The sequence below is a fragment of the Podarcis erhardii genome (assembly GCF_964252035.2).
Source record: "Podarcis erhardii genome assembly, chromosome: 8".
NCBI classification, from domain to species: Eukaryota; Metazoa; Chordata; class Lepidosauria; order Squamata; family Lacertidae; genus Podarcis; species Podarcis erhardii.
In genome coordinates this window covers 67,876,510-67,900,251 of record NC_138499.1, presented here as the reverse complement: position 1 = coordinate 67,900,251, position 23,742 = coordinate 67,876,510, and the positions used below count along the sequence as shown (strand labels likewise).

General features: G+C 43.1%; 1 protein-coding gene across 2 annotated transcripts in view; it reads left to right on the top strand.

Annotated features, from left to right (window-relative positions):
- The window catches only part of GMDS (GDP-mannose 4,6-dehydratase), a 298,993-nt gene that overhangs the window by 96,689 nt on the left and 178,562 nt on the right, over nucleotides 1–23,742 (top strand). Inside the window, exon 8 of one of the 2 annotated variants that reach the window (XM_081873146.1) lies at nucleotides 18,776–18,877. The exons of the other annotated variant lie outside the window; for it this stretch is intronic. Within the exon in view, the coding sequence (XP_081729272.1) occupies nucleotides 18,776–18,877 (102 nt within the window). The remainder of the gene's footprint in view (nucleotides 1–18,775; nucleotides 18,878–23,742) is intronic. 2 annotated transcript variants of the gene reach the window in all.

Here is a 23,742-nt window from a genome sequence, read left to right as displayed (position 1 = left end):
GTTCTTTCTTTGGTCATGTTAAGTATTAAGATGATATATTTCAGTTGCGCTGAAAGCTTTCAAAATCCTGCTATTTCTTGATGGCTGCTTGCAGTGATGAGACAAAACAATTCCCATCTTAATTCCAGAAGGCCTTTTTGGTTCTCTCATTTGAATATAATTGTTGCAGAGGTTAGTTTAGGAAATAGTGCAGTTACCGTTACATAACTTGTACAAACATTTATAAACAATGTTTTTCGCAGTTACGACTTTTTGGGGGAGAGAGAATGTTTCTCTTGAAAATCTTTATTTCCACCACACGGTTGTGTGCAGGTCTATGAGCACATGGAGAAAGCCTAGTGTGCCAGACTGCACAAAGAGGGAGGCAACCACACTATCTTTAATTATGGCTACTGGGAAAAAGTTTAGTGCCACATGTAGAACCTATTCCTTGTGTTGGTATTCACATATATGATCACATCAATAAATGTAGCAGTGTGAAATTGTCCTTCTCTTTCCATTTCAAATGGAATTTTGAAAACTCCCCAGCAGAAATACTTCATTTAAAACATAAATGATGTGCATGAAACAAAACAAGTTTGATTCAATAAACAATTGCGAGGAAATAGGCATACATTTAAGGATGAGCCTCTCTATTGCACCTGACCCCACCCTTCAATCTAAACCTCCTTGGTAATGCAGAATTTACTGGGGCGTTTTTTTCAACCTAAAGTTTTCTCTCTGTGTGTGAATGCTGGCCCAACTTCTTCTGCAAATATTTGTTGCACTGGAAATAAGAGTGGAGTTTATTTAGCAATACCAGTGAGTTTCCAAATGTGCTGGCCACCAGATAGAATGCACTCAGCTGGGGTCTCCACCAGTAACACATGTTGGTGATGTAAGTAACATTCCAGATCTTTCACGTGATTTGAAGCCATCCCAAAATTGTTCTGAAGCAATTCATAACTGTGATAGAGGTCATCTTGAATATCTCACTCCCCAGAGATTAACTCCTGCATAATAGATCTCTTGTTAATTCCTGGAGACACTGAATTTGCAAAATGCATTCAATTCCGGACTATGAAACTTTAAAACGGAAATAAACAACTGTTCCAGGATTTAATGGACTGGAAAACAAAACTTCAAGATTTAGCACTGCTGTATAGTTACTGGAGAGTGCAGCAAATGTAGATATTTTTGTGAGCATTTTAGAAGCTTCCTATAATATTTTTACTAGTACTGAAGGCCTTTCAGAACCCCTTCTACATTTATACCTTGTTGATACACAACAGGGATTTTGACTTCCCATGGTAACTCTGTCAGATATATACTGTATTATTTTTGACCTTTCAGTGGTGCAATATTTCTCAAGCTAACAATCACATATGTATGCAGAAAGAATAATGCTGTGGGTTGAATCTCTTGTGCTTATTTTAAAAAATATTTAAACAATGTACTTTGGGTTGAAAGCGAGCTTTAATGCTGAGGTAATGTGGTGCTGTTAGAAACAATGGTGACTTAAATATTTGCATGATGATTTGCATGAGTAATATTGATCTCAGAATCTGCCTATCAAAAGCAACTTATAATAATGTTTTGATGTTACACATGATGCAAGCAGGTTACATTATGGCTGCATGTAAGTGTGTTTAGATTATATTTTGGATGGCAGTCAGTACCACTGTGGGTGGGGATGGGGGGATAAGTAATGTATCAGCAGTGCTGATATATGAATCTTCTGTGTCTTGTTTTGTTCTGTGAAGATGATTTATTCCTTTTTATTTGGTAAAGGACAGTACAATAAACCATCTGTTAGATACGTTCTAATACTAGTGCAACAGTAAGCACTTAGCAGTCAATGATTCATTCCTATACAATGTAAAGAAAAAATAGCAAGACATGTTACAAAAATCCTTGCATACCCCCAAGAGAGCCCTATTTCAAATTAATATAGATTCCCACAAACATTTAACTTGGAGCAGTGAGAACGTACGTATCAATCCATTACCAACTTTTTATTTCTCAACAACTAAATATACAAATAATGCCAAAAATCATGAATGGGTGGAATTTGAGGACATGTTTATTTCTGGTTGTAATGAGATAGTTTTCAAATATGCAGTCTTATTAAAAAGTTGGTGTGGGAAAAACATTAGGATTGGTTCACATAATACCAAATGTCAAGCTATTTACATGTTTTTGGCTTATGTGGTCATAGACTACCATTTTTGTGAAGAGCGAAGCAAAGTGGACCCTGAACATTTCTACAGTCTCATTCGGTCCCTGTTCTTAGGTATGGGCTTGGATCGAGAATAGCACAAGCAAAACTCTACTTATATGATGGCGTTTCAACATTTGCTCCTACCCATTTCAGTCCCCTGCACCCTCTGAAAAGCCACTCTACTCTCCAGAATACACATAGGAGCAAAAAATAATAATCTTAATTTCACTTACATTGTCTTGGGGGCTGAACTGGAACTGAGCAGAGATCTTGGGGGTGGTAATAATAATAATAATAATAATAATAATAATAATAATAATTTTATTTATACCCCGCCCTCCCCAGCCAAGGCCGGGCTCACGGCAGTAAGTGAATACCTCATTGAAGATGTCGGCTCAATGTACAGCAGGTGGGGGAGAAAGGTGAATTCAATATCTAGGTATCGCTAGAAAAGGTAATGAAAATGAAAAAAAAAAAAGAACTGCCTATATCACAATACCATTACACAAATCTACAATGTGGCCACGCTTTGAATGCTGTCTACAATTCTAGTTGCCTCCTCTCAAAAAGCATCTTGTTGAGCTGGAAAAAAGCAACAAAAATTACTAAAGGGATGGAGCAACTCCCCTTATGAGATCAGGTACAACATTTGGGCTTTTTTAGTTTAAAGAAAAAGAGTAGACTTGATGTTTATAAAAGTATGCATGGTGTAAAGAGGGAGTTTTTCCTTTTTTCCCTCTGTTATAACTTGGGGACGTCTATTGCAGCTGAACGTGGGAAGATTTAGGGCAGACAAAAGTACTTTGTCACATAGCACACAAAGTATGGAATTTGTTGCCATGAATGGTAGTGACGTCCACCAACTTGGATGCTTTTAAAAAGGATTAGATGAATTAGATAGAGGATAATGCTATCAGTGGCTACTAGCCCCAATGGCTGTTTCTTCCACCACTGTCAGAGGTAGGCAGTATGCCTATGAATATGAGCTGCTGGGGATCACATGCGGAAAGAGTATTGTTGCTCTCAGGTCCTGCTTATGAGGTTCTCAGGGCCATCTGGTTGGCCACCGTGAGAACAGTATGCTGAACTAGATAGGCCATTCGCCTGATACAGCAGGCTTTTCTTATGTTCTTAGTGACGTGGTGTGTGACTCAGAGAGCTGCAATAGCAAGCGGACACGCTCAGAAACTGGGTGGATGAACCTTGTGCAAATGGAAGTTATCTGAACATACATGTCTCCCTGCCTCTGCTTTCACTAATTTCCCTGTACATCAGAATCCGCATTATTCAAGGGCTCCTGGACTTGTGAAGTGATTTTGGGTGGTTGTAACAGCTACAATGAGGAGGAAGGGTTGGGAAATCCCTGTTATGGGACTGGAGTTCTGATCACGTTAATCTGGAAACGAGTCAATATTGTTGCCTGTAAAGTGTTATTTCCTTCAATCCCATTTTTCTTTGTTTTATTTTGAAACGGACAAAAGAGAGCCGTTTAAATTTGTAAGTGGGCTTCCTAATCACATCCATGAATTTTACTCCTGCGTGTGATGTCATAGAAGCTGCTATTGTGTTTTCCCTACTCCAGACTGTATCTGCATGATCGGGGCCTGACAGTCTCAGCGATACCGTACAGCTGTTAGGCAAAGGGTCAAAGTACCATGCAGGAAGGACAGTCTAAAGGGCAGTTCATTGGCCACATCAGAATCGGGGGATCTGTCTGATGGATGCAGGGACAGGGCAGACAGGAAAGGAAATGGCCTGGTTTGATACTAATGCAGGAAGGTAGAGATCCAGTCAGGTGAGGCACTGCAGGCAGAAAAGAAGCTTCCTGGTTTTAAGTGCCAGCAACATTTTAGCAAACAAAAATCCCAATGCAATATTTGAGTCATGGCCCCTGCCGCCACCAGCACATCTTTCATAGCGGAATGCAGTTCCGTGATTCATAGTCATATATGCGACTTCTGGCTCTGTGCCACCTGAGAAAAAAGGAAAGGTTCTTTCTTGTGAGGCAAGGAAAAAGATTTGCGGGGCAAGGGTTCAGGCTTTTTTTCATCAGAACATAAAGGAAAAATTATGCACTGCTTATAGGAGCCACTCTCTTGTATGTGGGATAAGTGTGAGTGATTGGCAATAAGAGAGGAAAAGAAGAAGAATGTAGGCCATAGTTATTTCAGACATGAATAGGTTCTGTATTTGAAAGTACATAATTGAGGCAAGAAAGTGGTTTTAATGATAATGTGTAGGAGCTCCGTCTAACGTAAATCATATGGTATTCATTTACAAAGCACCACAGTTGTGTCTACAAGTAAGTGTTGTTAATAGCCTCCTTTTCTTCAGGAAAATTATGCTCATCTGTTTCATAGCTACTGTACCATGTTGCTTTTCTGCAGTTATTCTCCCAGATGTGAATAATGGAATTTAAAACAAAACCAAGCCTATCTGTTTATGCAGATCTATCTCAGTGTTTCTGCATCTTTAGAAAAGATTGCTGCATTTGTTGAGTTACAAAGCAAAAAAAAAACAAAAACCATATAAATGCTTTCTTCAGCAGAGCCATCTGGTTTTGTTTCCTGTGCGTCAATAACTGTATGTATGTTATTATCAAGGCTATTCCCATGGTTTTCCAAGTGGTCTTCTAACACTGGTGGTCTCAGAACTCTGTTGGAATGATTGAAAAGAGGAAGGATTTCTTTCATGTATAAGGTTTCCCAATTGAGAAAATAATTATTTTTGTCATAGTTTGGAGGCTAACCTTTTATTTCATTATTAATGATAATGCATTACCTTTAAAATGTGTCAAATAACAAGCAGCTCATTTCTTCTCCTTTCCAAAGCAGAGTTTTCTAGAACAATATTGTATAGTGTACCAAATTTATTGTTAAAATTATGGCTGAAAACCATGTGTGTGTTTTGTTACTTTTTATTTTAAATTCAGTGAGCCTGTAAAGCAGCAGGTGATTTAAAACTAAATCAGAGTTTTGAGGTGATTCTGTTCTTGCCATCTCCCCCCAACCCCCCCACCACTCAAAACCCTGTGGTGGCCCAGCCTATTGTATCTGTTTAAACAGGGCTAGTTGTCTGAGACAGTTGCAGCAGAAACAACAACAAAATCATGAAACTGAAAAGAGCTCCTGTCTACAATAGCTTATGGCATAATAAAGTTCATTAGTTTTAAGGTGCAATTTGTTAGTAGTCAGTGAAATGGTGTACAATGTCTCCTCCACTTAAAAGCTTGTGACCTAACCCAGCTAAAGAGAGTCATAGAATCATAGAATCATAGAGTTGGAAGAGACCACAAGGGCCATCGAGTCCAACCCCCTGCCAAGCAGGAAACACCATCAGAGCACTCCTGACATATGGTTGTCAAGCCTCTGCTTAAAGACCTCCAAAGAAGGAGACTCCACCACGCTCCTTGGCAACAAATTCCACTGTCGAACAGCTCTTACTGTCAGGAAGTTCTTCCTAATGTTTAGGTGGAATCTTCTTTCTTGTAGTTTGGAACCATTGCTCCGTGTCCGCTTCTCTGGAGCAGCAGAAAACAACCTTTCTCCCTCCTCTATGTGACATCCTTTTATATATTTGAACATGGCTATCATATCACCCCTTAACCTCCTCTTCTCCAGGCTAAACATGCCCAGCTCCCTTAGCCGTTCCTCATAAGGCATCATTTCCAGGCCTTTGACCATTTTGGTTGCCCTCCTCTGGACCCGTTCCAGTTTGTCAGTGTCCTTCTTGAACTGTGGTGCCCAGAACTGGACACAGTACTCCAGGTGAGGTCTGACCAGAGCAGAATACAGTGGCACTATTACTTCCCTTGATCTAGATGCAATACTCCTATTGATGCAGCCCAGAATTGCATTGGCTTTTTTAGCTGCCGCGTCACACTGTTGGCTCATGTCAAGTTTGTGGTCAACCAAGACTCCTAGATCCTTTTCACATGTACTGCTCTCAAGCCAGGCAAAGGGTCAAAGTACCATGCAGGAAGGAGTCAGTATATTACATGATGGCACTGGAATAATGTTCATCTTCTGTGCATCCAAATGTGCATCTTACCGCTTTTCCAGTTGTGGACATCTTCTATCAACACTTCCTTCCTTTCAGTAGGATGCTCATTTGAATGTTCATCTGCATCCATATTGTGGTAGAAATAGTTTGCATAGTTACTCTCTTAGGCGTGCATCTGAGCACACATTCTTAATTGTCCCAAAAGACACGGTGAGTTTCATAGAGGGAACACATCCCTTAATAGGATGCTTATATTTTAGACGTTATTACAAAGAGGATCTATCAACAAAATGACCGTTCTCCACAGTTGTATATTAAACAACTGTGATTCTTCTTCTGTGTCAGAACATTCCCCAAATCTGCAGGGTACACTTAATATGCCACTTCTAGTTTAGAACAAATGCTTCAATTTTCAGCTATAGGTGTTCTGGGATGTGGCTTGACCTAACAAATAATGTTAATGATCCACAGATAGAGCAGCTGAACTTTCCAACTGGTCTTCTTTGGCAGGCTTTAAATTTATCTCAGGGGACTGGCAGCTCTGGTTACCAGGATAAGTATGCGGTGAAATTTTATGGCTGTCAGGCAATATTACCGCATGGTTGTTCTTACTACTTCAGTGTTTTTCTCCCCTCTCTCATCCCTCTCATCTCTCATATATTGTAGAAGATGAACATCATACACAAAACATGTGTTACATTTAAAAAAAAAATCTACCTGCTGATATATTTCACTTAATACAATTCACATTTTCCCATGATTTGCCTCTGTCCAGCTTGTCCTGCTTTGAGACTTTCTTCTTCTTTTTCTTCTTTTCACAAAAGCGGTCTACAAGCATGATAAATAAATAACTGTTAATGCCTTCCAAAGTCTTTTGAAGTTGATGTTGTATTGCATGCACTTTTGAATTTTGTATGAAAAGTTTTCGTCTTAGATAATATGGGTGATAGGGAGGACACGCATTCACTGGGTGCTTGCATTTTCCCACTGGTGATAGTGTAATGACAGTAAACTCTTTGCTCTCTCCTGCCCCAGAGACAAGGATTGATCGCAAGGGCAGCCACAACAATGTGTGTATTGCTGTACACATGTTGGGACAGAATGCCTGGGAGCTTTAAAACTCAGCTCTCACAACTGCCTTCGTCTTCTGACTCCATGTGCATCCATACATACATACCACTGAGGAGTAGGAAATAATAACTTACTATCCATTTGAAAGTACAGATATATCCAGGTAAGGTTTTCCCCTCACCGAAAGCACATTTAATAGTGGGAACAAATTCAGCAGTTCCCCTTTCTTGCTAAAGTGTGTGCATGTATGCACAGAAACCTTATTTCCCATAAATTATGAAGGGGGTGGCATATTGGAAGGTCCTGATTACAGCCCCTCCCCAAAGAAAATTATAGAGCAGGGGACGGTTTAGAAAAGGACAGCCACAGTGATGAAGCAGTCCCCTTGTGAGGAAAGGGAGGTTAAAACTTTGGGGGCTTTTTAGTTTAAAAAGGGGGGCAAGTAAGGTGTGAAATGATAGAGGTGTATACAATTACACACGGTTTGCAGAAAGTAGCTAGAAGTAAAGACTCTCCTCCCTGAAAGAGAGGGGAGTGGTTGTGGGCGGGAGCCTGAGCACCGCCCAGCAGGGGGCATTTGCCCCCTGCCTCCAGCTCACCTGGCTGGCGCTCACGCCCCCCCCCCCCCCGTGGCCATCCAACCAGGTGCCACGGAGGGGGCGTGTTCAGCAGCCTTTTGCTGCAGCGCCAGCCTTTCCCTGGCCTCATTCCTCGTCGTTTTGGATGAGGTGGCTGCCTTGTGTCCTGGAACAACGGTGTTCTGGTCCTCCTTCCTGAAGAGAATTGTGTGACGCTGTGTGCAGAACTGTATGGCCATTGAAAAATCCAGGAAGCTCTTAAATCGTGCATTAGCCCGTTGGGTGCACTTTTTGTATGGCAGAGTCATTTATCATGACCGTATCCGAATTGGCGACCAAGCTTTATACCGGAATGATGGTGTCCACCTATCGGATCTGGGGAACGACATTTGGTTAGCTAGTGTCAGCAAAAGCATCTGGGATTGGTTACAGCTTTGAAGGTATTGGCGGCGAGCCTTTCGGCTCGGGTGGCAGTTAGGCATTGGAATAATGTGTTGTGGTGTGTCGAAGTGCTAGGTGTGGCCATCGCCTATGCCTTCAATGTTTAGGGGTATTCCGTTAAAGGAATCTGGCGGTCGTGTATTCTGTCCGATGCCTGCTTGGCGGGAGGCCATGGCACGACCCTCGGTGACAGCAGGGGTGAGCCTATAGTTGGATTAGCATCAACAGGTGATGAACCCCTGGTGAATAAACCCACTTGTTTCGATCCAATGCCTAAGCCAATACCTTTTCATTGCTGTAATCAATAAAGTTGTGGCCTTTCTAGCCCATTAACCTTATATCACGTGTCCTTGTGTCTTCATTTCACTTCGCGGGGTCGGGTCCTCGAACCACAAGTATTTCTCATAATACATCTAGTGAAGCTGGAAGTTGTAAGATTCAGGACAAACAAAAGCACATACCTTTGCAGGCAGCACACAAACTCTGGAATTCAGTAGCACATGATGTACCATATTTTTTGCTCTATAAGACTCACTTTTTCCCTCCTAAAAAGCAAGGGGAAATGTATGTGCATCTTACGGAGTGAATGCAGGCTGCGCAGCTATCCCAGAAACCAGAACAGCAAGAGGGATTGCTGCTTTCACTGCGCAGCGATCCCTCTTGCTGTTCTGGCTTCTGAGATTCAGAATATTTTTTTTCTTGTTTTCCTCCTCCAAAAACTAGGTGCGTCTTGTGGTCTGGTGCGTCTTATAGAGCGAAAAATACGGTAATAAAGGCCACTAACTTAGATGGCTTTGAAAGAGCATTGGAGAGATTCATGGAGGATGAGGCTCTCTTTGGCTACCTGCCATAATACAGAGCCAGTGTGGTGTAGTGGTTAAGAGCGGTGGACTCGTAATCTGGTGAACCGGGTTCGCTTCCCCGCTCCTCCACATGCAGCTGCTGGGTGACCTTGGGCTAGTCACACTTCTCTGAAGTCTCTCAGCCCCACTCACCTCACAGAGTGTTTGTTTTGGGGAGGGAGGGAAAGGAGAAAGTTAGCCGCTTGGAGACTCCTGAAGGGGAGTGAAAGGCGGGATATCAAATCCAAACTCATAATGGCTGTGTTCTACTTCCACTGTTGGAGGTGATGGGCTTCTGAAGGCCAATCGCTGGAGAAGTTGAGTGGGAGAACGCTGTTGTGCTCATGTCTTTTTGGTGGGTTTCCCATGGTCATTTGGTTGGCCACTCTGAGAACAGGATCCTGGACTGGGTTAGGGCTCTTTGCATGTTCTTATGTGGTTTACTGTTGGTTAGTAGATTGTTTCAGATTGTCAGTGATGACTGTCACAATTAAACATATACTTGACAGTAGTAGTTGAGTTGTGTGTGTGGTTTTTTTTTTTAAAAAAGGACAAAAACCTAAAAAAAAGCCCCCGTTTAAGCTTTTGTTGCACTATTCTTTTTACACAGAATAATTGTCACTTTGCTTATTTGCTTAATCATCAAAAGGTAATTTGATTGGGATGTAGGAAGACCTGATATAAAAGGACAGCCATCTACTCTGGATTGGCGGACAATGGAACATCCTCTCTAATGAAAGTAACTCATTGGGGATAGCAGCAGCTCCGCTTCTCCGTATTTTGCTGAATACAGATGATCGCAACGATTAACTCAAATGAGTGGCTGGGGATTTATTGTTTTCTCAGAGATAAGACATGGACTTCCTTCATTGGCACTTCTGGCAAACTTTACCGAAGGCATTGTTTCAATATCGTTATCTTGGATTCTTTTACTAATTCGTGTTCTGAGTTTCTATTCGCAAGCCTTGCTGCCTTTTTATTGCAACTGTCTGAGCCATTTGTCATTTGGGCCGCAGGAGTTCGGAGGTCCTCCCTTTGCACCATGTGATCTGCATCCAACAGTGCCTTTTCTGTTCAGCACTTGCCCTTCTCCCCAAAGCTGAAATAAATCAAAGTTGGTTGAGACTCAGTCGCAATAAATCAAGACCTGTCCAAAACTGGAGCCTGCCCAGTCAAAATGTCATAGCTTGGCTTTCACTGAGGATTAATTAAAGGGCTGATATAAAGCCCAGATGTGCTCCAGGAGAGTAGCAAAATGCTTTGTGGTAGCCATACTAAAAAGCAAAGCTTCCCATGGATCTGCCCACCCAAGTATATGAGAGGAGGACAAGACTGGGAGGGAGGGAAGGTGGGAGAAAACAGAATCAAGTATGTTCTCAGATTTTTACAGTATCTAGCTGGGTGGAAAACAAGACAAGCTCTATGTTTCAGCTCTACTTGAAAAACGTGTGTGTGTGTATGAGAGAGAGAAACAGAAACAGAAATGGCAGCAGAAGCAAACATGATTGTTAGGAATTACATTAATCAAAGGGAGGAGAAAGCTGACATAATGAATAAACTTCTGCACTTTCATGGTTGGGAAAAAAAACCCTTTGCCTTAGTAATGTGTGCTTAGTGCCTGTTTTGCATTAAATTTCTAAACATAATTGGGATTACAATAATTCAGTTGAAGATTTCTCAGACTGATACAATAGGCTGTTGAAACGTATTTGTTTATATATATAGTTTTTGAGTGCAAGCATCCCAAATAATGTTGATTTTAAATTCTAAATAAATATTGCTGTAACACCAAGCAGCTTGACTACTGTATAACCAACATTTGTAGTTGGTGGGTTTATTAAGCACATTAACAAAACCAGCATTTAAATGTAATTTATAAGAAATTAATGTAATTTGCCCTACTTATAATCTGATATAACATGTTAGACTACAATTCTGACTCTTGAGTATCTGTTTTAAGACAATGTTCTGTTCTAGGTTTCTAGACTTCTAAAATTTACAGGAAATATTATAAAGGTGTGTAATAAAAGAAGTTAATCAAAACAGAATGTTTTGGAGTAATTTCGTGGTAGGGAGTACTTGCCCTAAATTCTCTGTGGAGTAATAGCGAAATATGGCATCCCAAATGTTCCCAGGTGCTGATAAGTTTGTTAACATGATCAAGCATATGGGTGAATTTGAGAGTTTTCATCTGACATTCAGGGTTGATGTATGGCTAGCCTTTCTAGCCTTTCTAAATGGTTTGTTTTAAGGACAGATTATCATAGATGCCTTATTATTTCTGTCCCTCCTTGCAACAGTACACTTTAAATGGAGATGGTCTTAAAACTTTTGTGCAGGGGTAGCAGAATGGCTCTTTGGAGGCATTGACTCTGGCCCATTGATCAAATCAGGATGCAACATGGCAGATAAGACCACCAACGTTTATTGGGATTAGAAGCAAGTATATTCACCCCTTATCCCCTTCTACAAACAACACCCCCCCCAAACACCAAAAAAAGGACTGAACATGCTCAGTGGGCATGGAATGCTGACTGGTTGATAGGGGAGGATGAATGGAATAGAATGGAGTGGTTGGAACCCTAATCGGAAGTCCATGCAGCAATGTTTTGTTGTAGGGTCTTGAACTTGTGTATCATTGCAACCAACATTTGCCACTTTCAGATATCTGGCGTTTTGCACTTATGGAAGAAAATCCTATATTTTATGGATGGTACAGCACCAGACGTTGGATAATTCTGTGTTCTGTAACTTAGCAAGAATGATTAACTCCAATATAAAACAAATATTTTGTTATGTTGTTATGGCACTGTCATTTGCTTTTTACTGACATACCATTTTCAGTTTGCCCCTAACAGAATTCGGTTTAAGCACCATGTAACTCTAGAAATCTCATAACGATTTTCAGTTAACTGTTGCATAGTTTAGTTTGTAAGTTTAGGAAAGCTCCTTGCTGATACGTATTAAATATGTAAACCAGCTCTAACTGAAAAAGCTTTTTCGGGCAATTTGTTCTGAAAGTGAATTAAGCTCTGCATGTGCACGGGAAGGAAAAATATGTGAAACATTTGAAAAGTTAAAACTGGACAACTAGCCACTGTACATACTCAAAAGACTTTTTTTATTGGTAATATTTTCCTTTTCTCCTGGGTGGTCTGCAGTATCTCTGGTTCTTTTTAAAGTACTTCCTCTTCCCCACTCCCCTTTTCTATTTGTCCTCTCTCCTCTGTTGGAGGTCCTCCCTTCCCAGACACCATCCTTCCTGATCAAGACAACTAGCTATGATCCCCTTGGGCACCAGGCAGAAATGCTCAAGTTTCTAATCTAGAAGCATTTTATTAAGATTTCAGGCGGACAAAACAAAAGACAAATGATCTAGGCAGTTTTGATGAGGACTAAAGTATGGGAAACAGCATTATTTCTCTAAACTGTGATCAGATGAAGGCCATGTGGACTCTGTCTCCATGTGTGGACGAGATTCCTGTCCACTTCTCCTGGCTGAACATTTGCTTCTTGAAAGGGAAAAGGTAGATATTGGCTATTTATTTATATTTTGATTTTTCTTCATAGAACTGGAAACTTAAACTAGTATGTTCAGCAGAGGCAGAAGGCAGGTTTTGTCTCCACCTCAGTAGTTCATCCAATTATGGCCTCTTTACTTTCTTCCATAATCATTGACTCCCACAAACTGCTGTGGGAGGACGTCGTTTCAGCCTAATCTTAGGGAATGCAGGTGGTGCTGTGGTCTAAACCACTGAGTTTCTTGGGCTTGCTGATTGGAAGGTCAGCAGTTCGAATCCCCACAACGGGGTGAGCTCCCGTTGCTCTGTCCCAGCTCCTGCCAACCTAGCAGTTCGAAAGCATGCCAGTGCAAATAGATAAATAGGTACTGCTGCAGCGGGAAGGTAAATGGCATTTCCGTGCGCTCTGGCACTCGGCACGGTCCTCCGTGTGCCAGTAGCAGTTTAGTCATGCTGGCCACATGACCCAGAAAGCTGTCTGTGGACAAACACCGGCACCCTCGGCCTGAAAGTGAGATGAGCGCCGCAACCCCATAGTCGCTTTTGGCTGGACTTAACCGTCCAGGGGTCTTTTACCTTTACCTTTTATCTTACTTTCTTCCATAATCATTGACTCCCACAAACTGCTGTGGGAGGAAGTCATTTCAGCCTAGCCTTATTGCACAAACCTGATTCATATTTTATCAGAATTGCATGCAACAGTGGTGCTGTTTGATTGAGTAATAATAATATGATTCTCAGGGTCCCCTCCAACTCTACAACTCCATGCTTCTATTACTCTATGATCTCCTGTCGTAGCCTTGTCTCTGGCTCTCTTGGTGGATCTGGACCAACTTCTTTTTAAATATTTATTTATAAATTTCATTATTACCCTTTCCAAAATTACATTCACATTCAAATATACATTCCCACTGTTAATAACTTTCTTTTAATAAAAACGTTCAGTGACTTCCCTTCTTCCCCTTCCCTGGTTCATTTAATTTTCCCACCATTCCTGCATATTTAGATCACTTTCTCCCCTTATTCTTCCTTATTATACTGCTGCTAGCGTTTTCGCTTGTGCATCTGGACCATTTTCAAGGCTCCATGGTTCTGTTAATAGAGTTAGTGCCTTGGGTGAGATTTCATGCCAGGCCACTCCCCTGGCTTCTACTTTCTTTCCCTGGAGAGCCTCTCTGTTGTCTCCTCTAGTAACCCATAGATTTCCTTAGGGCCATCATGGGCCATCCCTCTGAGCATATACACTTCACCCCTTTTTAGGAAATTGGCATGGAAAGTGGTTTTCCTCAGGGCAATTATTTCAGCTAGGAGAATGAGAGGATTGGAGCTCTGTCAGCAAGGAAGGAACACCCACGACAGGGTGGTTTTAAGACCTGGCCCAAGTGTCCAGCATAAGTTAAATTGAACTTTCCCTTAGGGCACAGGAGTTTCAGAGATGAGGAAATGGAATATGTGTTAAAATGTTACTTTCAAAATTAACCTATTATGGCAAATAACGCTTTGCTGTCTTTCAAACTGTGATAAATGTAGGTGTTTTTATTTCAATGAACAAGATCTTGGAAGGAATGATAATAGGAATGCTTATTTTTTTCTTTAAGAATCAGCTGATTAAATATATTCACCAGCATGTTCTCTGTTATTGGGTTAACACATATTTCTTTGTGCTACTATTTGAGATGGGCTGAGTTCATTTCAGAGAAACAAAAGTTCTTCAGACTGGCATTAAATTTCTTACCAGAAGCCACCCTTTCTAGTTTTCACCTTTTGGGCAGGGCAGGGCATGGCACTGAGCTTAACATGTTCCGGTAGCCCAAAGATTTCTTCTTTGTTAAAAGGTTCATAGCAGGTCAGGCATTTTTCTGTATTTTTTTTTTTAACTTAACTGAGTTAAGTTAATTTCTCTTCGTTAATTCCTCCACTTACACCCCCTTCAAAATAAACGGTTCTTCACACGAATCCAATTTAGCTTCAATATACCTTATTTACACTGTCTTTTATTGCAAGCTGCTGTTCATCTAGCTGTAAGATTTCCCAGCTGCCTCAAGTTTCTCATTTGAGCACTGGAAATGATTTCAGCATGGTAGAGCCTTTTTGCTGCCTAGTTTTGGAAATGGGCTCCAATTTGCCAAAATGCCCCAAGTTTTAATTTTTTTTTTCTTGCCATGGGGGAGCGGTGGAAGGATTCTTTATTTTACCCATTGTTGGAGAGGGTTGTTTTATATTCTTCCCATCCATAACTCTGGATGGCCAGCAGCACAATTACCAGAAATTGCAGATCAGTACTTAGCTTTGTACTTTTGCCACCCTCTGAGGGACTAGTCATCTTGCCCTGAGCTTAAGCGCACTGTTGATATAAACAAGGAATGTTGTGTGAAACTCCGTATAGGCAGCTGGAGGAGAACTGGCAAGGAAGATCAGAGGCCCCCAAAAAAGCCTGGTTTAGCCTGGGAGCAACAGCAAAAAGGCAAAATGCACCTGGATGGTGAATATGCATATCTAATCAAATAGGTCTAGGCCTCAAATGTCCATATATATATACACACACTTGTCCGCAGGTAACAAATAATAATACTCCTGTGTCTCAGACATCTGTACGTTTGAAGGGTGGGGGGGCTCCATTTAGGATCTAGCAGTTTCAGCCAAGGCTATATTTTATACTGTTTGGGAATCTGCTCTTGAGGAGAAGCATAGTTTTAATTGAGTGACGGTGTAGAGAGCTGCACTGGAGTCAGCTAGATAAATGCAACCCCATTTACTGATAAGTAATAATAAACCTGTTAGGATGGGGTCGGAGCTGACAAACAATACCTAGAGCAGGGGTCAGCAAGCTTTTTCAGCCGTGGGCCGCTCCACCGTCCCTCAGACCATGTGGTGATTGTTTTGAAAATAAAAATGAACAAATTCCTATGCCCCACAAATAACCCAGAGATGCATTTTAAATAAAAGCACACATTCTACTCATGTAAAAACACCAGGCAGGCCCCACAAATAACCCAAAGATGCATTTTAAATAAAATGACACATTCTACTCATGTAAAAACACACTGATTCCCGGACCGTCCGCAGGCCGGATTCAGAAGGCGATTGGGCCACATCCAGCCCCTGGGCCTTAGGTTGCCTACCCCTGACCCAGAGGGTCACAAGTGCCTCAACCTGTGTACAGCTCACATTCCCCCACATTTTCAGGTTTTAGGACACTATTGCTTTCTGTGGTGAAAGTTAACATTTGGAGAATCCCGCTGCCTCCGTTCCATCTCAGCAGCTCTGTGATCATATCTTAAGAGACCTGTTTTTGTCCTCTCTGCTCTAAAGCTACACATGCCACCTGTCTTCTGAAAGGCTTTGAAAACACTCAGCCAGTCCCTCTTATTCCAGTTACTCTGTGTTTGGGGACCAGAGGGTACAAATTGCAGGCATGTGATGCATATGGCGTAGTATAATAGAGATATAAAATTAAGACCACGAGTTTGACCACAGATTATGTGCAAGCAAGTACCATTCATTTTTAGGGGAATGTACCTGTTCAGAACCTTAAATATATGGTGTCAGTTATAGGGCAGTTTGGCTGAACTGACTAGGCGAGCCAAATTAGACCTGCCAGGCCTAATCAGAACGACAGTCTGAAGCTTCCACACCACTGCTTTAAAGCATGTACAATTGAAAGTCACTTCTTTGATTCTCATACGAACCTGCCCAGACTCCGAGGTCTTCAAGGGAGGTCCTTCTTTCAATTCCACTTCCCTCAGAGGCAGGCTTGTTGGGGATGCAGCACAGGGCCTTCTTGGTGGCTGCTCCCAGACTTTGAAACTTCTTCCCAAGAGAAGCTAGATGGGTTCCCTCCTTGTTTTCCTTACTCTGGCAGGTGAAGACTTTCTTATTCTAACAGGCTTTTTGGAGCTGACTGTTTGTAACCAAAGGGCTGGTACTATGATGTTTTTATTGTACTTATTTATATTTTAATATACCTTTAATATATAGCGTATTTTTCGCTCCATAAGACACACTTTTTTCCTCCTAAAAGGTAAGGGGAAATGTCTGTGCGTCTTATGGAGTGAATGCATGGTCCCTGGAGCTGAATTGCACAGGGGCGAAAAGCAGATCATGCTCTTTTTTTTAGAAAGAGGGAATGTGGTGTTGAAACAAATCTGCTGAGCAGCTGGTCAGCAAGCGATCGGGAGGGAGATAAGGCTGTAGCTAAAGGAGGCTGCCGGGGGAGGGGGAAGGTAAAGACAACAAACTTGCAAGGAGAGGAGACAGGAATACTAAAACAAGCAATGAGGAGAGAAATTAGAAGAAAAGGAGGAGCAAAAAACTGCTCCAGCTAAGGAAAAGATACTAAAGTAAAGAAGAGGGAAGGGGGTGTTGAAACGAAGCCGTTGAGCAGCTGATCAGCAAGCGATCAGGAGGGAGATAAGAGATGCTAGCGATAAAGGAGGCTGCCTGGGAGGGGGGAAGTAAAAGCACATGGATCCTCAGGATTTTTGCACCCCAAATTCACCATCAATTGACATAGCATGTCCATGGCTACAGCCTGCACCAAAAAAATCACACACCCACTGTTTCATGGGGCCGCAGTGCCGCAAAAACGTGGTTAGAAAGCATGCATCCACATAGATTCTTAGGATTTTTGCATTGGGCTACCCCAAACTTACTGTCAAATCACATATCATGTCTGTGGCCACAGCATGAACCACAAAAATCATACATCCACTGTTTTGTTCAGAATATTTTTTTTCTTGCTTTTCTCCTCTAAAAACTAGGTGCGTCTTATGGTCAGGTATGTCTTATGGAGTGAAAATTTTTATCTCTCTCTCTCTCTCTCTATATATATACACACACACACACAGTGGTACCTCTGGGTGTGAACGGGATCCATTCCAGAGTCCCGTTCGCATCCTGAAGCGAATGCAACCCGCTTCCGCGCATGCATGTGACATCATTCTGAGCGTCTACACATGTGCGAGCGACAAAACCCGGAAGTAACGCGTTCCGTTTTACTTCCGGGTCGCCGCAGAGCATAACCTGAAAACGCTCAACCTGAAGCATATTTAACCCGAGGTACGACTGTATAAGGGACGCGAGTGGCGTTGTGGGTTAAACCACAGAGCCTAGGACTTGCCGATCAGAAGGTCGGTGATGTTTCATCTGTAAGCCACCTTGAGTTCCTGTTAGGGAAAAACTTGGGGAAAAGTTGGGATATAAATAAATATAATCATTTTTACTACTGTGCACTCCCTTGCACAAATGATTTTCAAATGTTTATCATTCATGTATTCCAATATCTTCCCTACACAAGCAATTCATGATTTCTTAAAATCATATGCTGCATCATAAACTAAATAGTCTGAATAAAAACAGACATAATTTCATTAAAATGTTTTTTTTTAATCATCTAAGAGGTCATACAAATAATTCTATTTGTAGGTCAGGTAATTATTGTTTTTAAAATGTATTTCCTGCATATTTTAAAACAAGATGGCTTACAACAATACAATTAGGTAGACCCAAGTAGCAAAGCAAAGGGTAATTGTTAGGAATGTGATCATGTGATCATGTGTTGTAGTTTTCTTGTAAGAACTTGTTGCGAAAAGTGGGATGTAATACAGATAGCCCTCCATTAAAAATACATCTTTTTAGGCTGCCGCAATTAAGTTTACATCGTCTGCTGTGGCATTTAAGTCTAATCTCTGAGTACAGTAACCAGACAGTGTGACCTTTTGCATGAGAACTGCATTGCATTCTTGTTCACATTGATATTAGTACTAAAAATAAATACTGGGCAGGGTTTCAGTTCCATTATGTTCTTGATTAAAATGGTCTGTGATTAATTAAACTGAGGTGAGTAAAGTGGCAGGAGACTGTTCAGTGAGATCCTAGAAGGTCCAGATACACTTTTCTTTTGCAGAGCATCTGGTCCTTGCACTTTTCTGTTTCTTACCATTCTTAGTTAGAATTTGCAGTTTTCTATGATAGTTAAAATTAGATATATTCATTAAATAACATGGTTTCCTTAAGCGTTCATTAGGAATCCTTGCCACCTTAATACTATATGAGTCAGTTATTATTTATCAGCTTTCATATTCTGTTCCAGATTCTTTGCTGTTAAATGTTTCCTTTCAGAATCATTTGAGTTCCTGTCTGCTCTACCCAAATATTTATGCATATTTTTTGTTGAGCCATAATATGAATGAAGATGCATTGAAAACAATACAAAACAAACAGGTAACATCACTGGAGTCTACAATGTGTTGTTTCTCAAAGGGCACTTCAGATTTATGCCTATTGGATCCAGATCTATCAAGTGATGTGTAGGCTTATTGGCATGAATATTAGCAGGTAGGCAATGGATAAGTAACACATCCTTGTTGCTCCCATAGCTACAGCTTTGAGTTACCTACTGGCAACTACAGTTTTAAATTTAAGCATATGTACTTCATATGTGTCTGTGTATGTATACCGTATTTTTCCGTGTATAAGACGCCCCCATGTATATTTTTGGGGACTCCAAATTAAGAAAAGACTCCTCAGCACTACCTATGTATAAGACGAGCCCCAATTTTAAACCTGTTTTTTTTTTGTTAAAAAAACCGTAGTCTTATACATGGGAAAATATGGTACATACCTTGGGGAAAAGGACATGGCTTGAGTCAGGAACCAGAACACTCGACTTTAAACTTTTATTTCCAAATCAGCTTTCCAGATTTGTTTGAAAATGGTCATTGTTCTGTCAATAAGTGATAGATTTTGTTTCCTACAGCTTAAATAAACTCTCAAAAGCAATCCTAAAAAAAACCCCAACCCACTTTATTCAGGTTTTGCAGAATGTGATGTAATCAGTCAATAGCTCATTGCTTCAAGCCAATGGTCATATTTGCATCTCCACAAGCACTTTTGTTCATAGTTGAAATGAAGGATTCTAGCAACAGGCTGTAAAAGTAAGACCTGGGGATTGAGGTGATTGTTTCCTGCCCATGATGTAGAATATTAAGTTATTATATGTCCAAACCCAGGTCATTCTTTATATCTGTCTGTCAGGGAACTGCCATCGGAGAGACAGGTGGTGGACAGGCTACAGGAGAATAGGAGAGAATCTGCAGTAGAAGAGGGAACCAGCAGGGGGAGTGCAGGAGTCACAGCGGAGGGGAGGCTCTGGGATGCTTCCAGTGAGAGTAGTGGAGAGGTAACGGGACCCCCGTTGGGAACGCCCACCCTTCGCCGGAAACTGTCACGCAGAGAGTCTCGAAAGCGCATGTCTGTCAAAGAGCTTTTATGTTGGCGTAAATTCCGTAGACGCCCACTGTCAGATTCTACCAGCGACTGACGGAGTCATGCTTTGGGGGCTCCGTTAGTGCATCGGTTTGGATGACCAGTCAAACCCCAGAGGGATCAAGCTTTTACGCACAAGCAGCTCACTATCCCATCACAGCAATCTGACAGTCACTGAAAGCAGCTTGTGCAAGCAGAAGGCATCATGAGCGAACCATCCGGAACCGGAGGAGCAGGAGCGGGAGCTGGCGCAGATCCAAGCCTGGAACAAAGGTACAGGGCGTTGGAGGTCCAGCTGGCACTGCAAACGGCGAGGCTCGAGGAGAGGAGGGCTCAAGATGCAGATAAGGGGAAGACCACCCCACTTGCCAGACGGGTGCCTGGACTGGTGCAGAAATTTGGGGGGGATCCCCGGAACTATCAAGCCTTTAGGACAGAGATGCAATATGCTCTCAATCTACTGTTTGATGACTTCCCCGACGAGAACTCTAGAGTGGCGTACGTGATTGGCCATCTAGAGGGAGGGGCGAGGGACTGGGTTCGGCCCCTGATGGCAGCCAATAATGAAATCTTAAAGGACACAATGAAGTTTTTCCGCGCCATGGACTTGATGTTTTCCAGCGAGATCGAGCAGGGAGTGGTGCGCAGGCAGTTAATGGCGTGTAAACAGGGGAGCCGATCTGTACGTGAGTACTGGACTGAGTTCACCATGCTGATTCATAGACTTGGGTGGGACCTTGCTAGTGAACCTATTCAAATGCTGTTTGAAGAAGGTCTCTCTCCGGCAGTGAAAGATGAACTTTCCCGGGCGCCTAGGGCGGAGTCTATGGATCAGCTGACTAAATCAGCGCTGTCCATTGGGGCACGCCAGGAAGCTAGAGCTATGGAAAAGCGGGAAGGAAAGGGGGAACGTTGGAAGGACTTCCGCATTCCAGAGATTCCGGAGCAGCCTTTCCCGCCAGCAGAGCCGATGGAACTTGGAACAGCGCGCGCGCGCGCAGTTTCAAACACCAGTGAAGGGCGGAAGAAGGAGGGAAAGAGCGGCAAGCGATGCTATCTCTGCCAACAGCCAGGTCACTTTGCCAGAGTCTGTCCGCAAAGGAAGGAATGGCAAGGGATGGCGGGAACTGTTGGGGGGAAGGAGGAAGAAGAAATCACGGAGCCAGTAAAAGCCAACGCCTGGTTGCCAACATCAGGGCACAGCAGCCAGGCCAGGGAGTAATGAATGTGCCCACGCCGGAACCTCCAAGACCAGCGCTTGTGATAGAGGTGTTGCTGGAACTGGCAAACGGACACCCACTGAAGATAAAGGCGCTATTGGATTCAGGTAGCTCATGTAATTTCATGAGCAAAGAGTTTGCAGCTGCACACCAAATACAGACTATCCCATTGAGTAAGCCTTTGCAGGTTACCACGATTGATGGGAGGGAGCTGTTGGGAGGAGAAGTGAGCCAACAGACTGTACCAATGATAATGAGGGTGGCACGACACACCGAACTGATAGCGTTTAACGTAGCCACCTTGGGAGGAGCTCCTATTATCTTGGGTATGAGCTGGCTGGCGCTACACGATCCGCTAGTAGGCTGGCATCAGAGAGTGGTTTCCTTTGGATCAGCACATTGCCTAGAACACTGCAAGGAGGGAGAGGCTCAGGCAGGCACCAGGGGCACTCTAGCAGTGATGGAAGTGATGGACAAAGGGAGGGTGCCACCACAATACGCTGACTTGCTTGACGTATTCAGCGAAAAAGAAGCAGATAAACTGCCCCCGCACAGACCCTTTGATTGTCAAATTACCTTACTCCCAGGAGCACAATTGCCAGTGGGCAAGCTGTATGCAATGTCAGACAGTGAGATGCAGGAGTTAAGGGAGTTCATTGACAAGAATCTCAAGCGAGGTTTCATCAGAGAGTCACGAGCGGTGGGGGGCAGCCCAGTGTTCTTTGTGGACAAAAAAAACACAGGCAAGCCCAGGCTTGTATGTGATTTCAGGGCCCTAAATGCAGTGTCAGAACCAGTGACTTTCCCTATGCCCAGAATTGATGACATTCTAACACGGGTGAGAAAAGGGAAAATTTTTACCAAGCTGGACCTTAGGGGGGCATATAACTTGATACGTGTGAGAAAGGGGGATGAGTGGAAGACCACTATGTTCACCCCCTTGGGGGCCTTTGAGTACACCGTTATGCCTTTCGGATTACAAGGGGGCTCCGCCTGTTTTCAATCATTCATGAATCACGTCCTGGGGCCACTGCTCTACAAGAACTGCGTAGCGTTCTGAGATGACGTTCTGGTGTACTCAGACAATGAGGAGCAGCATGTGCGAGATGTAAGAGAGGTACTGAGCAAGCTGCGAGAAAACCGGCTGTGGGTGAAACTGGAGAAGTGTCAGTTTCATACCAAGGAGGTGGAATTCCTGGGGTACCGGTTGTCTGACAAGGGATTGGCCATGGATCCCAGCAAGGTTCAAGCGGTACTGGAATGGAAAACACCAAAGACCAAGAAGGACGTGCAAAGGTTCCTGGGCTTCGGAAACTTCTATAGGAAGTTCATCAAAAACTTTGCCCATTTAACAGCGCCCATCACGGATTGTCTTAGTAGCAAAAAGAAATTTGTTTGGACGGGAGAAGCGCAACAAGCGTTCGAACGCTTAAAGCAGGCGTTTGCGTCGGAAGAGCAACTCTTGCACGTGGATCTACAACAACCAATGAGAGTGGAGACTGACGCGTCAGACCGAGCGGTGGGGGCCGTTCTTCTCCAGCCGGGAAAAGATACGTCTGAATGGAGACCGTGTGCATTCTTCTCGCGGAAGTTGAACAAATCAGAGAGGAACTACACAGTGTACGACCGAGAACTGCTCGCCATTCATGAAGCATTCCGGAAATGGCGGCACTTGCTGATTGGGGCGCAGCACAAGGTTCAAGTCCGAACTGACCACAAAAATCTGGAATACTGGAGAACAGCCCGAGTGCTGAACCAGAGACAAGTGAGATGGGCCCAGGAGTTCTCCAAATTCCACTTTGAGATTCGTTACGTGCCCGGCTCCGAGAACGTGAGGGCGGACGCTCTTTCCAGGAAACCTGAGTACTTAGAGGGGGGGGGGAGCGCCTGAGGCAAGGCATGTAATCTCTGAAGACCGCTGGGTGTGTGGGGCGGCATTGGTGGGGCAGAGGGAACTGATAGAGGGTACGGAGAAAGATGAATACGCCCAAGAGAAACTCAGAGAGCTCCGGAGGACAGAGGAGAACACAGGGGGGTTCGAAGAAAAGAACGGGGCGTTGTATTACAAAGGGGCACTGTACATACCCGACGGGGAACTGAGGGGGAGAGTACTCAAGCAGTTGCATGACAGCCCCACAGCGGGACATTTTGGACAGCACAAAACCATGTGGTTGGTTACCAGGGAGTTTTGGTGGCCCAAGGTGAGGGAGGACGTACGGGAATATGTCAGGGGTTGCGACAGGTGCCAGCGAGCGAAAGGAGAGAGGGTGGCGCCAGCGGGGCTATTACAACCCTTACCCACGCCCGAAAGGCCATGGGAGGCAGTATCCATAGATTTTATGACGGACCTGCCAAAATCCAAAGGCAAAACAGCTGTCATGGTGGTGGTAGATCAATTAACCAAGATGTGTCATTTTATAGCTTGTTCACATGCAGTCACAGCGGAGGAAACCGCCAAGTTGTTTGTAGAACATATTTTCAAGTTGCATGGCGCCCCCTTGAGGGTGGTCAGCGACAGAGGGAAACAATTTACTTCCAGGTTCTGGAGGAAACTTATGAGCTTACTGCACGTAGAACTCAATTTCTCAACTGCCCGGCACC